The sequence below is a fragment of the Pristiophorus japonicus genome, chromosome 2, assembly GCF_044704955.1.
Source record: "Pristiophorus japonicus isolate sPriJap1 chromosome 2, sPriJap1.hap1, whole genome shotgun sequence".
NCBI lineage: Eukaryota > Metazoa > Chordata > Chondrichthyes > Pristiophoridae > Pristiophorus > Pristiophorus japonicus.
The window spans coordinates 45,839,378-45,853,703 of NC_091978.1; the positions used below are offsets into that span (position 1 = coordinate 45,839,378).

The 14,326-nt window shown below is 41.2% G+C and overlaps 1 protein-coding gene and 1 long non-coding RNA gene across 3 annotated transcripts in view; one reads left to right on the top strand and one right to left on the bottom strand.

The window, feature by feature from the left end:
- Positions 1–14,326, top strand: part of LOC139237535 (uncharacterized) — a 154,569-nt gene that overhangs the window by 70,387 nt on the left and 69,856 nt on the right. The window lies entirely within an intron of this gene.
- letm1 (leucine zipper-EF-hand containing transmembrane protein 1) overlaps positions 1–14,326 on the bottom strand; it is a 103,543-nt gene that overhangs the window by 14,214 nt on the left and 75,003 nt on the right. Inside the window, exons 11-13 of one of the 2 annotated variants that reach the window (XM_070866923.1) lie at positions 11,056–11,190; positions 9,841–10,034; positions 956–1,094 (exon numbers count right to left, since the gene is read on the bottom strand). In XM_070866923.1, coding sequence (XP_070723024.1) covers positions 956–1,094; positions 9,841–10,034; positions 11,056–11,190 — 468 coding nt within the window. Of the gene's footprint in view, positions 1–955; positions 1,113–9,840; positions 10,035–11,055; positions 11,191–14,326 lie in introns of both variants that reach the window. The other variant, XM_070866922.1, reaches the window with a different exon arrangement.

Here is a 14,326-nt window from a genome sequence, read left to right on the forward strand (position 1 = left end):
GGCATGCAGGTACAGCAGGCGGTTAAGAAAGCAAATGGCATGTTGGCCTTCATAGCGAGGGGATTTGAGTACAGGGGGAGGGAGGTGTTGCTACAGTTGTACAGGGCCTTGGTGAGGCCACACCTGGAGTATTGCGTACAGTTTTGGTCTCCTAACTTGAGGAAGGACATTCTTGCTATTGAGGGAGTGCAGCGAAGGTTCACCAGACTGATTCCCGGGATGGCGGGACTGACCTATCAAGAAAGACGGGATCAACTGGGCTTGTATTCACTGGAGTTCAGATGAATGAGAGGGGACCTCATAGAAAAGTTTAAAATTCTGATGGGTTTAGACAGGTTAGATGCAGGAAGAATGTTCCCAATGTTGGGGAAGTCCAGAACCAGGGGTCACAGTCTAAGGATAAGGGGTAATCCATTTAGGACCGAGATGAGGAGAAACTTCTTCACCCAGAGTGGTGAACCTGTGGAATTCTCTACCACAGAAAGTTGTTGAGGCCAATTCACTAAATATATTCAAAAAGGAGTTAGATGTAGTCCTTACTACTAGGGGGATCAAGGGGTATGGTGAGAAAGCAGGAATGGGGTACTGAAGTTGCATGTTCAGGCATGAACGCATTGAATGGCGGTGCAGGCTCGAAGGGCCGAATGGCCTACTCCTGCACCTATTTTCTATATTTCTATGTTTCTAAATATTCTTGCACCTGAGAAACTATTCGGGGCAGGAAGGTGTAACCTTCGTACCACCCATGTTAGACCTCGAGTGAAATCTGCTAACTATTTCTTAGATAAATATTTCTCTGAACAAACAAGAGACAGGAGGAGAAGAAAATATATATATTTTTGTTTAAGTGAAAAGAAATTACAATTTTCCTCAAAAAAAGTGTATAGGTATCGCTTCATTAAAATCTGGAATAGCAAGATTAAATTTGTGATTTTGGAAATTATTTTGAACTTACTTTTATGACATCATTGATATCAATCCTTCCATCCTTGTTTTCATCCAGGGATTCAGCAATCTTTTGTAATTTGTGCTGTGGGATATTCTGGATCTGCTTCATCGCACTGATCAGCTCATTGATGCTGATGAGATTGTCCCTAAAGGCGAAATACAAACTGTATGTAGGAAAAAATTAAAGTTAATCACAACTTCTTGTGAGGAGAGGACAAGGGGACATGCAAGAGAATCTTACATTATAGATTTGCAAATATATTTCCCATTACCAGACTCCAGGGGTTATATTGACAGGCATTTGCCCAGAAAATTACCTGCACTTCATCAATGAAGTTAACTGAATGTTAATTTATAATCTAGAATTGCTGTTTTACCCATGGTGGGCGAGGAGCATATAAACACATTACAATGCATTATTCAAAAAGTAGTAGTACCTGTAGCAACTAAGTTTCATAATACACCATATTCTCGAACACAGTATTCCTACACAACAATCTTAAAGCATACCATTACTTTTCTGGGCATTTACACAAGATACTTCCTCCAGTTCAACATCACTCATCACTCCAGTGCTAGGCCTAGTGGCTCCTACAAACTAGTGTGCATAACTAGATAAATGTACCAAGACCCAATGATTGAACAGAGAACCTTACTCCAGTTTACTGGAATATATAGCATGCCAACCACATGATCTCCTCGCCTTAGAGTGTATATTTTTCCTCCTATCAGATCGTGAGTCAGGCCAACAATCACTAGACAGATTTACTGGACATTAAAACAAGTAAAAAAAAAGAGTACCGAATTGTTGATTTACAAAACTGACATCTCTCTTCTCCTCAGAATCAAAACAAGAAAGGGGCTGTCGCTTGGGCTAACACCATAAAACTAACCAGCAAAACAAAGTTTCAATGTTACAACCTGCTACCATGGAACCTTTTGACTAGTCCACTTGGCTCCAGGTTAGTATTGCACAAAGGCACAGTCGAATTTGAAGATATTGCAGAACATAGGTGCATTAAAACTATCTCTCATAACTAGATTCCATGATCAGTCATTTAACAGCATTCAAAACTACATTTGCCCACACCACATAACTGTCAAACTTCCTGTAAACAACCCTACAGGATGATGGCTTAACCTATTGATCCATTCCTACAAAACAACAAATTACCATGTTCATTTCAGCTCGAAGACTAATCCAACTTATGCCACTTAGTTCACGAATGACTACAACTTTCAGAAACAGAATGAATTTTAACCCTGCTTACTGCAAGCCACAAGAATACAATAAATGTTGTCACTTATAGCCAGCTGATAAAACTTAATAGAGCTGCAAGCCTAAAATGATCATTGGTACAATAATCAATATTGCAGTTCTACATCTGGCAGATGCATTGAGTAATTGTCTTTTATTTAGAGAAATATTACATTTCAATACAGAGCAATTCTCCTGTTGTCCCACCATGGACATTATTCTAAACATGGCAGCTGATCAAATTGTACCCGATTCGTATTTGTCAGGCAGCAGGATAGTGATAGATTTCGCAATTGCATCTGACTGGAGTCAGTAGAGGGAGAGGAAAAATTACATCCAGGGGAGCAGGAGCAGGAAGGAGGAGGAGGAGGAATTAGGGCAGAAGACAAGAACAAACTGGTGAATTTCACAGGGAGAAAAATCTAAAATTGCATTTAATAGAGGAACCGCAGCATCATTAACTCTAGGCATAGACTAGGTAGTAAGCCCCAGATTGTTCCTAGACGAGAATTCATCTAGTGCCCTGGATAAATATTTTTGCTAGGATATCAATCCCAGTGTTCTTGCACTATCCCAGCACAGTACAATTAGTCTCAGGGCCCCTACCACAACCTGGAGGAGATTAGCAGAGCAGAGTCATCGAACCAGGTACATTTTGCTCTGCACGACTATCTAATCAGGTTGCTGAGCCATGAAGGAGTTTCAGTGCTGACTTCCTAAATCAGTACTTAAATATCATAACTAAAGCCCCACAGTTGAGGGAAATGCAACATAAGGTGTCGTTGGGCCACATTAACCAGGAAAGTTAGTTTATTGGTCTGTGGTTAGCTGGCCGCAGCTAAAAATTGTTTGTTGTTTTTACTTTGGTGGTGATGCCGAGTAGGGATTTTAAAATAAAGCCGTCAAATTACCTGCTACACCTGGATGTGCACTTGGTGCTGGAATGGGGGTGGGTGGGGAGAGGCAGGGGCCATCATCCTCCTTGAAACTCTAGCCCAGCACAGGGGAGAAAGTGGAGATTGCGTGGGGTGTGGGAAGTCAGGGTGGGGGAAATAAGTCGGGCTGTCAAGCAGTTAAAAAAAAATTGTAAATTAATCTCATGATAAAAAAATGTAAACAGTTAATCTTTGTTTTAATTGCATATTTAATAAATACAATTACTGCATCCATCTTATTCAAGTTTGTTTTGTTACTGATGCCCAATTTAATTCTTTGCATAAAACAGGGTACATTGATATTCACACCCCAAATTCAGTCAATGGTGTTACAAATTTACCTGAATGCTCAATACAAAAAGACGCCCCTCTACAGTAAGTTTAGCTACAGTCTATAGAAGCCTGGATCAATTGCTTGACCTTCAAGATACCAAATCTCAGGTGTTAGAATTATTGTTAAAATAAGTACTCTGGGAACTTGATCAATCAGGAGACAAAATACATCTCTACCCATTGAGCAGACCAAAAGATACTTCTGTGCATACTGAAGATTCGATCAGATCAGCAAATAATATTTTTAAATCCTGGCATAGAAGAAATAGAATTTATAACACAGAAGGTTGAGATGCAAATCTTAACTTGTAATCTCTTCAAGAGCAAAGTTATTAGAAGAGACCAGAAGCAAAGCGAGGAAACCAAGGATCTTAGAGAACCATCTCGAGAACAGACGATATTCCAAGCACCTTCCTAGATCTTGCAACTCCCCATCTTAATATTCACAGATTTGGCAACTTGTGATATAGGAACCAGATATGCACAATTGAGTTACCTACAGATTATTTTCACCTGCAGTTTAAAAGTTCTATAAAAGAGCTTGTCCAATCAGTTTCTGGATCATGAGTTCCAAAGGAGAGTTTCTCTTCTGACCTCTGCCCACAAGCCTCAAAGACTCACTGGCACACATCAGCGAACTCCTTATAATTAGGGGTTGGTGCATGCTTCACAACGTCAATCAGTGAGATCAAGAAAAAAAGCTGAAGGGTAAATGCTTTTAACAGAGCATGTTAATTAAAGGAGCAAGGGAAAAAATGGAAAGGAATGAAACCAACTATGGCCCTGTTCTGTTATTCAATTAGATCATGGCTGATCTGCACCCCAAACCCAATCCATATCCCTCGGTACCCTTATCTAATAAAAATCTGTCTCAGTCTTGAAATTTCAATGGACATCCAAAGCCTTTTCCAGATTTCCACCAGCTTATTTCACTCCTAAATAGCTTAGCTCTAATTTTTAAAGCCATTTCCTTCTGGATTCCCGGGAAATAATTTCTCTGTATCTACCCTACCAAATCCAAAGAACTTGATTAGATCACCCCGAACCTCTGAACCAATGGTGTCAAATGTGCTGAAAACCTTCATCTAGCACACAGAATCCTGCACCAGCTGGCCATTCTTGTCCGCTGGAAAAAATTGAATTTGCTGCATTTCCTGTGCAGTTGAAAGCCCGATCCTTTTAAATTAGGAACGGGGATTCTCTACTTCCCTTTCACCTGTAGTGGCAGTCAGTAGTGGTCTGGCATCTCCTCATTGTTGCTGCATAGGACGATTGTGTTTTGGGCGAGTGTGTTGTGGAGTGGTCTTTACAAACTTGGTGCTATTTGCAGACTCTGCACTGACTTAGTGTGCAAAAGAAAATAAAGGTACATCGATATATAAATTTGTATTCTTAAAGGTTAGTGAAGAAAAAGTACAGGAGTTGCTTAATGACAGGATTATTTCCTCTATCAATCTTCATTTCTTTATTTATACAACATCTATCCCAGATTTTTAAATTCTGCAGTGACAAGTGGCCATCGTGCCTTCATCCAGTAAGAGAAACATAGATTAAGAGTGCCTTGTACTTCAAGAGAAAGAGAATTTCATATTTCTTTGCAGACATGAATGGAAAGCCCAAGTGCTTGATTTGTAAGTAACTGACAGCTCTTCCAAAAGATTACAACATTCGAAAACACTATGTTGAGAGTTACGAGAAGATAAATTTTCTGGATTAGCAGTCATTGAGAAAGCAGCAATGTTTACTGATACTTACCACACAAGTGATGCTGTGATTAAGGTGAGCTACTTGATTGCCTATGAAATAGCTGTGCTTGTAAAATCATTTTTGAGGGAGATTATTTTTTGAAGAACTGCATGCAGAAACATTATGCCTCGATAAGCAACAAACTTTTGCCGCTCAAGAAACAGAATCACTGACAACTTGATCAACTCAGATGAAGCAAAGTCCTTTGCTGCTTTTTCAATTGCAATTGATGAAAGAACTGATGCGACTCAGCTAGCAGTATTCATTCTTGGAGTTGATGAAAATCTGTGCTTAACAGAAGACCTTGTAGAATTGATGCCGAGAGATACAACAGCAGCAAATGACCTGAATGACAGCTTGGTGGGAGTTTGGGACAAATGGAATGTGAACTGGACAAGAGCTGAGAGACAGGGCAAGAAAGCTGGAGTTGTGGCAAAATTGGTCAAATTGCAAAGCATCAACCTAAACTAGTAGTTCAGTAGATGTCACTGCATTTTACATCAAGCAGCTCCATGTAGTAAAACTTTGCAAATGAATCACGTCATGGATGTGGTTATTAAAACATTTTATTCAAGGTGCTGTTCTCAACAGCCAGCAGTTGGAAGAATATCGACTGCCATATTATACAGCAGTTTGAAGGCTGCTTCAGGGAGCGGTGTTGAAGCATATTTTTTGAATTGTGTGGAGAGATCCAACTGTGCTTGGATCAGAAAGGGAAAAATGTTAGTGTTATAGGACAATGAATGGCTTCGAGACCGTTCTTTCATAGTGGATATTACGGAAAATGTGACCTCGCTCAACAGGGATAGAATTCCAAATCCTAACCACTCATTACGTAAAAATGTTTTTCCCTCATGTAGCCTCTGGTTCTTTTGCTAATCACCTTAAATCTGTGCCCTCTGGTTGTTCACCCTTCAGCCATTGAAAACAGCTTCTCTATATTTACTCTATCTAAACCCTTCATGATTTTAAATACCTCTAAGCCTTCTCTGCTCTAAGGAAGACAACCCCAGCTTCTCCAGTCTATCTATGTAACTGTAATCCCTTACCCATTCTAGCAAATCTCTGCTATACCATCTCCAAAGCCTTCCTGAAGTGGTGCCTAGAATGGGACAATACTCCAGCTAGGGTCGAACTAGTGTTTTATGTAAGTTTAGCATAACTTCCTGGCTTTGGTACTCTATACCTCTATTTATAAAGCCCAGGATCCCATATGCTTTATTAAATGCTTTGTTAACCTGTCGTGTCACTTTCAAAGATTTGTGTACAAAACTCCCAGGTCCCCCTCTCTTTGCATCCTCTTTAAAAATTGTACCATTTAGCATGTATTGTCGCTCGCCAATTCCTCCTACCAAAATGCATCATCTCTCACTTTTCTGCCTTGTGGTCGCAGTTGTTGAATTTCATCCATCATGTGGACGCCCATTCCAGCAGCCTGTCGATGGCCTCTTGAAGTTTATTACCATCTTTCTCACTGTTTACTCCACTTCCAAGTTTTGTCTCATCTGCAAATTTAGAAACTGTGCCCTGTAGCCCCAAGTCCAAGTCATTAATGTATATCAAAAACAGCAGTGGTTCTAGTACTGAACATTGGGGAACTCCACTGTATACCTCCCTCCAGTCTGAAAAACAGGCAACCACAACTGTTTCCTATCCCGTGGCCATTTTTATCCCATGGCTTCAATTTTGCCAACAAGCCGAATATGTGGTACTTTACTAAATGCTCTTTGAAAGTCCATAACACAACATGATGGCATCAGAAAGCTCTTCAGACAACTGAAGAACAGGATCCCCACCGAAGCACTAAAACATGGCGGAGAAGCACTACTGGCGCAGATTTATGACTTCATCGCTCTTATCTGTAAGGAGATCATGCCGGGAGATCTCAGACGCTGTAATCGTGACCATCTTTAAGAAAGGTGACAAGTCCGACTGTGGTAACTACAGAGGAATCTCCCTGCTGTCGACCACCTGGAGTATCATCGCAAGAATCCTCCTCAATCGCCTTCTCCCAGTGTCTGAAGAGCTCCTCCCAGACTCGCAATGTGGATTCCGCCCACTAAGGGGCGCAATGGATATGATTTTCACTGCGCGGCAGATACAAAAGAAAATGCAGGGAACAGCACCAACCCTTGTACATGGCTGCCTTTGACCTCACAAAAGCCTTCAACACTGTCAACCATGAGGGATTATGGAGCTTCCTCGCTCAGGCCAACATCCCCAGCATCGAAGCATTGACCACGCTCGATCAGCTCCGCTGGACGGGCCACATCATCCGCATGCCTGACGCAGAACTCCTAAAACAAACACTCTACTCAGAGCTCCGACGCAGCAAGCAAGCCCCAGGTGGGCAGAGGAAATGCTTCAAGGACACCCTCAAAACCTCCTTGAAAAAGTGCAACATCCCCATCGACACCTGGGAATCCCTGGCGGCCCAAGACTGCCCAAAGTGGAGGAAAAGCATCCTGGAAGGCATTGAACACCTAGAGTCTCTTCGCCGAGAGCAAGCTGAAGCCAAGCGTTGACAGCGGAAGGAGCACGTGGCAACTCAGGCCCCCCTCAATCTCCCGTTCCTCCAACCACCGTCTGCCCCACCTGCGACAGAGACTGTAGATCCCACATTGGACTGTTCAGTCACCTGAGAACTCATTTTTAGTGTGGAAGCAAGTCATCCTTGACTCCGAAGGACTGCCTATGATGATCACAAAACTGTACAAATTTGCTGAACTGAGAACGGAATTCCAAGAATGATTCTCTAATTTCAGAAACTATGAAACAGAGTTTGTAATTTTCAGCACACATTTTCTGTCAATGTGCATGATGCACCAGAAGTGCTCCACATATAAGTTATTGAACTACAGTGTGACACTCGGTTGAAGGACAAGTTTGAAGGATATTGTTCTTACGAAGTTGTATCAATATCTGGCACCAAATGATCCCAAATCGAGGTCCTTTGCATCAAATATTCTTTCAATGTTTGGGACTATGTACATGTGTGAACAAGCTTTCTCCGTCATGATTACCAATAAGTCTAAACTATGTTCTCAATTTTATGCCACAAACCTGAACTTAGTATTCAATATACCTACAGCCCAACATTTGCTCCAAATGTTGATGCAATGGTTCAACCCAAGAGTTGCCAGGTATCCGTAGTGGTAAATCGAATTTGCATTTTATATATGTTCGTGATCTCAGAATGTCCCAGAGTACTTTCTAGACTATGAAATACTTCAAGTGTAATCACTGTTGCAATATAAAAAATAAAATCTAAATCTAAATGTCAGTACCAATATAGTTTAGCTATCTATTTCTCCCTTCACCCTCCATTAGTAGCCATGCCTTCATCCACTTAGGCTCCCCTGCTCTTAAAGTCCCTCCCTAACCCCTCCACCTCACCAACTACTTCTTAAAACTAACCTCGGAACAAACTTCTGCCACCTCTCCTATCTGCTTCTTTGGCTCAGCTTCCAGTTTTGTCCAATTATGCCTCTGAAGTGCCGTAGGTTTCCCCCCCCCCCCCCCCCCCCGCCCCAACATTAAAAGGTACTATATAAATGCAAGTAGTTGTTTTTGAAATTTAAGATAAAGGAGACTATTTCCACTGGAGCCAAGATTTCTAACAGGAACTTTAATAGACATTTTTACAATTATGGCGGGATTTGATAGTCTTTCCCAATTCACTATTTATTTTATTGGGGAAATAAGTGATGTGGGTAATCGATTTTAAATTGTCAGAGAGCATGAGGTGGTGTTCAGGAACTTTCCTTTACTCAGAGGTTTGTTGGAGCATCGAGTGTTTTGTTGCAGGGAGTTAGAGGCAGTTTTAAAGCAAAAAGTGAATAAATATTTGAAGCTAAGATCATCATCATCATCATAGGCAGCCCCTCGGAATCAAGGAAGACTTGCTTCCACTCTTAACACGAGTTATTAGGTGGCTGTACAGTCCAATATGAGAACCACAGTCTCTGTCACAGGTGGGACAGATAGTAGTTGAGGAAGGGGTGGGTGGGACTGGTTTGCCACATGCTCTTTCCGCTGCCTGCGGATACAGGTAAGATACAGGGCTATTGGCAGTGCAGAGCGGGGGGAGGGACAGGCGAAGAGCAGTCAAAGACATAATATGCCAAATAGTTATTCGGTGCTGCAAAGCTCCAAATTTCAATTAAGGTGTGCTTTGAAAGCCTTACTGTTCTGAAAACACTTAAGAAAACAATCAAATCACTTCACGATCTATTTTGTTTATATGAATTTCAAAAATTATGTAAAGTGGAAATGAAGCCGTGTTTTCTGCAGTTTATTTGAGATATTCTGCTCTGCAATTGTCATAATTCCACTGATCTACAGCATTAGTGTGAAAATAAACTAAAATTGCATCTAGTCCACTTTGCCAGCTTAATTTAAATGGTTTGAAAGAATATATTTATTCAGACCGATGCTCCTGGAATTAGCGCTTTCAACTCATTTTTGGTGCTATTATTCAAAAAGGCATGTAAAGTGTACAATTTCTACAATTAACATTTTATTAGGCTGTTAGGCCCACAAAGCAAATGGAAAGTGGTTTAAACTATGAACAGCAATAAGAGGAAAATAAACGATTTATGTAACGCAATAACTACATACCCAGTGGGTGGGGCTGTACCATTGTCCAGTTGTCCATCCAGCGCCTCTTTGCCCACCTCCAGCTCACCAATGAGTTTGTCAATCTGACTGATCATTCGGTTCACTCTCTTCGTTAATCGCTTGCTAGCTTTCGACTCTTGTACAACCGTTTCCTTCCCAGTCTTGGACAATTCCTTCTTAATCTCTTGTAAATCCTAGAACGGAATACAAGAAACACTTTCAAAAGACATAGATCTAACATAATCTGAGCCCATGTGATAAAATGGGTTAAAAATAAAGACATTAAGGGCTGGATTTTCAGTTCTTCTCATTTTGGGACGGTTATGGTGACAGAGGCGGTAAAGTTTGCGCCTCAGTCAGCAAAATTGGGCAGCTGGGCCCTGAGCATTGTACACCTCTCTTAGGGCACCAGGCCAGTTGAGCAAGCTAAAATCCCGAGCCAAACAGCCGGCCTCTGAGCGCTCCAAGAGAAGCCAGAGGAGAAAAAAACCAAAAACATTCCCAATAAATAACTCACCACCACAACATAAATCGCAAAAAAACCAATCACACTTACCGGAGGTCGACGTTACTTACCCCACTGCAGCCGCTACAGCTCGGACCGCCCGCTTTCACAGGCGGTCCCGGCACGACACTCTATGGAGCGACATGGATCGGGCGGCAGGCAAAAATCGAGTCAGTGTCGCAACCAGGGGAGTTGTACACCAGCTCACCTCTTCTGGGCGGTAATGCTCCGCACCCTGCCAAAACAGACACCGAAAATCCCAGCGGGGCGCTGGAAGCTAGCCACCTGCCCAGAAGAGCTTACTGCTGCCATTACCGTCCCTCCGGGGTGAAAACAGAAGCGGCAACAGGCCGAACATCCAGCCCTAATAATATAAGTCTAAGGATTTATTGTAGAATAATCATGGGGTTGATCTAGCTCTAATGTTACCATAAGCCATTCATTCTTCTGTTGTACAGATAATGAGCTAAAATAGCGGTGTATTTATCCTGCAAAGTTAGCATTGCGAACTCTAGAGAGAAGTGCCTAGGAAGATCTTAACACATTTTAAAGCCAGTTATATTTTCTGTAATGTCAAGTCCTAGCAGTGAGAGATGACCACTTTTAAATTTGTAAGCTGATTTAGTCTCAAATAGTTCATTCAAAATTCAGAATATTGGAAGGAAAAAAAAAAGATATATTTACATTTGACTAAACTAATATTTTCATACCTCATTATACTCTTGTACATCATCCTTTAATTCCTCCAGCTCTTCCTTCTCCTTGGTTAGTAGTTTCTTCTGTTCTTTCAACTTTGTGCAAGCATCACTGAGCATATCTATTTCCTCCTTCGTAATCTCTTCACCCTAAAAGTAAGGCAGTAAAATCAGAATGAATTGTAATTTTAAAGTTTGAGGACAGTTACATTTTTGAAATATTAATTTTGTGGACCTTGCTGGAGCCGGGCATCATCCGGCATACACCGTTGGTTCGATTTTTTTCTGCACCCTTCATGTTCAAAATATTTCTGCGCCATAGCTTGCTGGAAGTGCGAGCTTATAATGGCATGGTGAGGTCAACAGGGCACCTGGGACCTTAGTGAATGGTGAGACCAACAGTGTACCTCCTTAACCAATGAGATTTAAGGATTGAGAAAGAAACAGAGAAGGAGGGTGAATTCGAATCAAATCAGGTAGAGAGAGAGAGAGAGAGAGAGAGAGAGAGAGAGAGAGAGAGAGAGAGTCATATGCATTGACAAATATGTAATTAAAAGGGTACTTGCACTATTAATTACCAGACATAATTTTTTGTGATGAGTGTATTGGGCAATTAATGTTCAAATCCAGCTAGTTCTTAAAAATAACAGAGGACAAGGACAAGATGCCATTTGTGCAAAGCAGTGTAAATCAGCCAGCAAATCCTGAAGATTCAAAACTCACATTGTATCTCTTAATCCCCTGAAGTTGCGGTCTGATTTGCACATTAATAATGGCTTGTTGTTAACATGCTGTAATTTTTTTACAGCAAGATCCAGCCCATGAAGAAAGGCTCAAATAAATTGGTGCATTTTCACTGGAACAGTAAAGGTTCAGTGGCGACCTAGAAGATCATAATTATAAAAAGATCGATAGGGTAAACAGTGAAAGATCGTTTCCACTCCTTGGTGAATCTACAACAAGGGAGTATAAACTCGATTATTGTTAGAACAAAGGAGCAAGTAAGAAGTGCTTTCACAGAGGGTTATTAGCCCATAGAACACTATCACAAGGTAACTAGATCATTTAAAAGGAAAGTATTTGAAAATAATTCAAATGGATACTGAGAAAACAGGGAAATAGGATTACGAGACAGCTTCAGTTTAAGACCTGGCATTGCCACAATTGGCCTCCTTCTGTGCTATAATTTATATGATTCTAGGGAATAGCACCAACTTTTAAAAAATGTGTTCATGAGATGTAGCTATTGCTGGCAAGTCCAACATTTATTGCCCATCCCCAATTGCCTCGAGGGACAAGGCACAAAAATTATGCAAAAATAGGATCATAGAATGGTTACAACACAGGAGGCCATTCGGCCCATCGAGCCTGTACCGGCTCTCTGCAAGAGCCCTTCAGCTACTCCCATTCCCCCGCCCTTTCCCTGTAGCTCTGCAATGTTTTTTCCTTCAGGTACTTATCCAATTCCATTTTGAAAGCCATGATCGAGTCTACCTCCAACCACCCTCATGCAGTGCAGTCCAGAGCCTAACCACTCGCCGCATAAAAAAGTTTTCCCTCATGTCACCTTTGGTTCTTTTGCCAATCACCTTAAATCTGTCTTCTCTGGCTCTCGACCTTTCCGCCAATGGGAACAGTTTCTCTCTGTCTGGACCTTCATGATTTTGAGCACCTGTGTCATATCTCCTCTCAACTTTCTCTGCTTCAAGGAGAAAAACCCCAGCTTCTCTAGTCTATCCACATAACTGAAGTCCCTTATCCCTGGAATCATTCTTGTAAATCTTTTCTGTACCATCTCTGAGGCCTTCACATCCTTCCTAAAGTGCAGTACCCAGAATTAGATTCAATAATCCAGTTGAGGCCAAACCAGTTTTTAATAAAGGTGGTTCATAGTTTCCTTGCTTTTGTACCCTGTGCCTCTATTCCGTATGCTTTTTTAACCACTTTCTCAACCTGCCCTGCCACCTTCAATGATTTGTGCACATATACCCCCAGGTTTCTGTTCCCTCTTTAGGATTGTACCCTGTAGTTTATATTGCCTCTCCTCATTCTTCCTACCAAAATGCATCATTTTGCACTTTTCAGAGTTAAATTTCATCTCCCATGTGTCTATCTATTTCACCAGCCTGTCTATCACTATCCTCCTCACTGTTCACGATACTTCCAAGTTTACAAATTTTGAAATTGTGCCCTGTACACAATAATCCTTACAAGGCATAAAAATAATTTAAAATTCAACAACAGTACAATACATTAAATGAGTAGAGTGGTGGCACCCCTGCTGTCAAGTCAGAAGTTTGTGGTTTCAAGCTCCATGCCAGGATTTGACCACAAAATCTAAGCCGACACTTCAATGCAGAGCTAACAGCATTCTCCAAGTGCGGTCTTTCCGATGAGATGGTAAACAGAGGCCCAGTCTGGCTGTGCATGGCACTATTCAAAGAGAAGCGTGGAGTTCTTCAGAGTCCAATCATTCCCCCAAACCCCATGAGAAACAAATTAATTGGCCATTTTCTTATATCATTTGTAGACCTTGTGTGCAAATTGGCTGCCATAGTTGATTACGTTACAGTTAAGCACTTTAGGATACCCGGAGGAGAAAGGTACGATATAAATCCAAAGCCCTGAAAAGAAGCAGTATTGAAGGTTGCAGCACAAATACAGGGGATCGAATATAAACAGGTGAAATGAAGATTAAAACTAATCAAGTAACATTGCAGATCCTGTTATTATTGAATTAATAAACTAAGTCGAACTTTGATTTTATTTTTCATACCATTTTGTAATACAAGATGATATTTTCTTTCCTTGTTTAACCTAGTCAACTTTCTCCTTTTCCCATTTCCTAAAAGCAAAGATTCCTTGTAGGGATATGAATCCAAGCATAATGTACCCTGCCCAACCTAGACAGTGTACGCTTATCAACCATGGTAGTGGGCAGGAGTGCATTAAAAGCAAGCTAAATTCTCTCTTTGCACATACCACCAGGAGTCATCACTAGATAGTGATCAGGAATAGGAACCATGGCTGATTTTTCTCCTCTCTAACCTAGGTACACAGAATTCAATTCAAAAGATATAGGATACAAAGAGGGAGTCCATCCTTTCCATTCAGAACAAGCCAACCGCCACTTCCTCCCACCACAGCACTTAACTGACTCTCAAGTCACACATAGGAGTCGTTCCACAAAATGACAAAGGGAGGTTGAAAACTCTTAATTAAAACGACACAAAACAGAGGGAATTGCTGAACTTCATTTTGCAACTGGTTTTAATGGCTATATGAA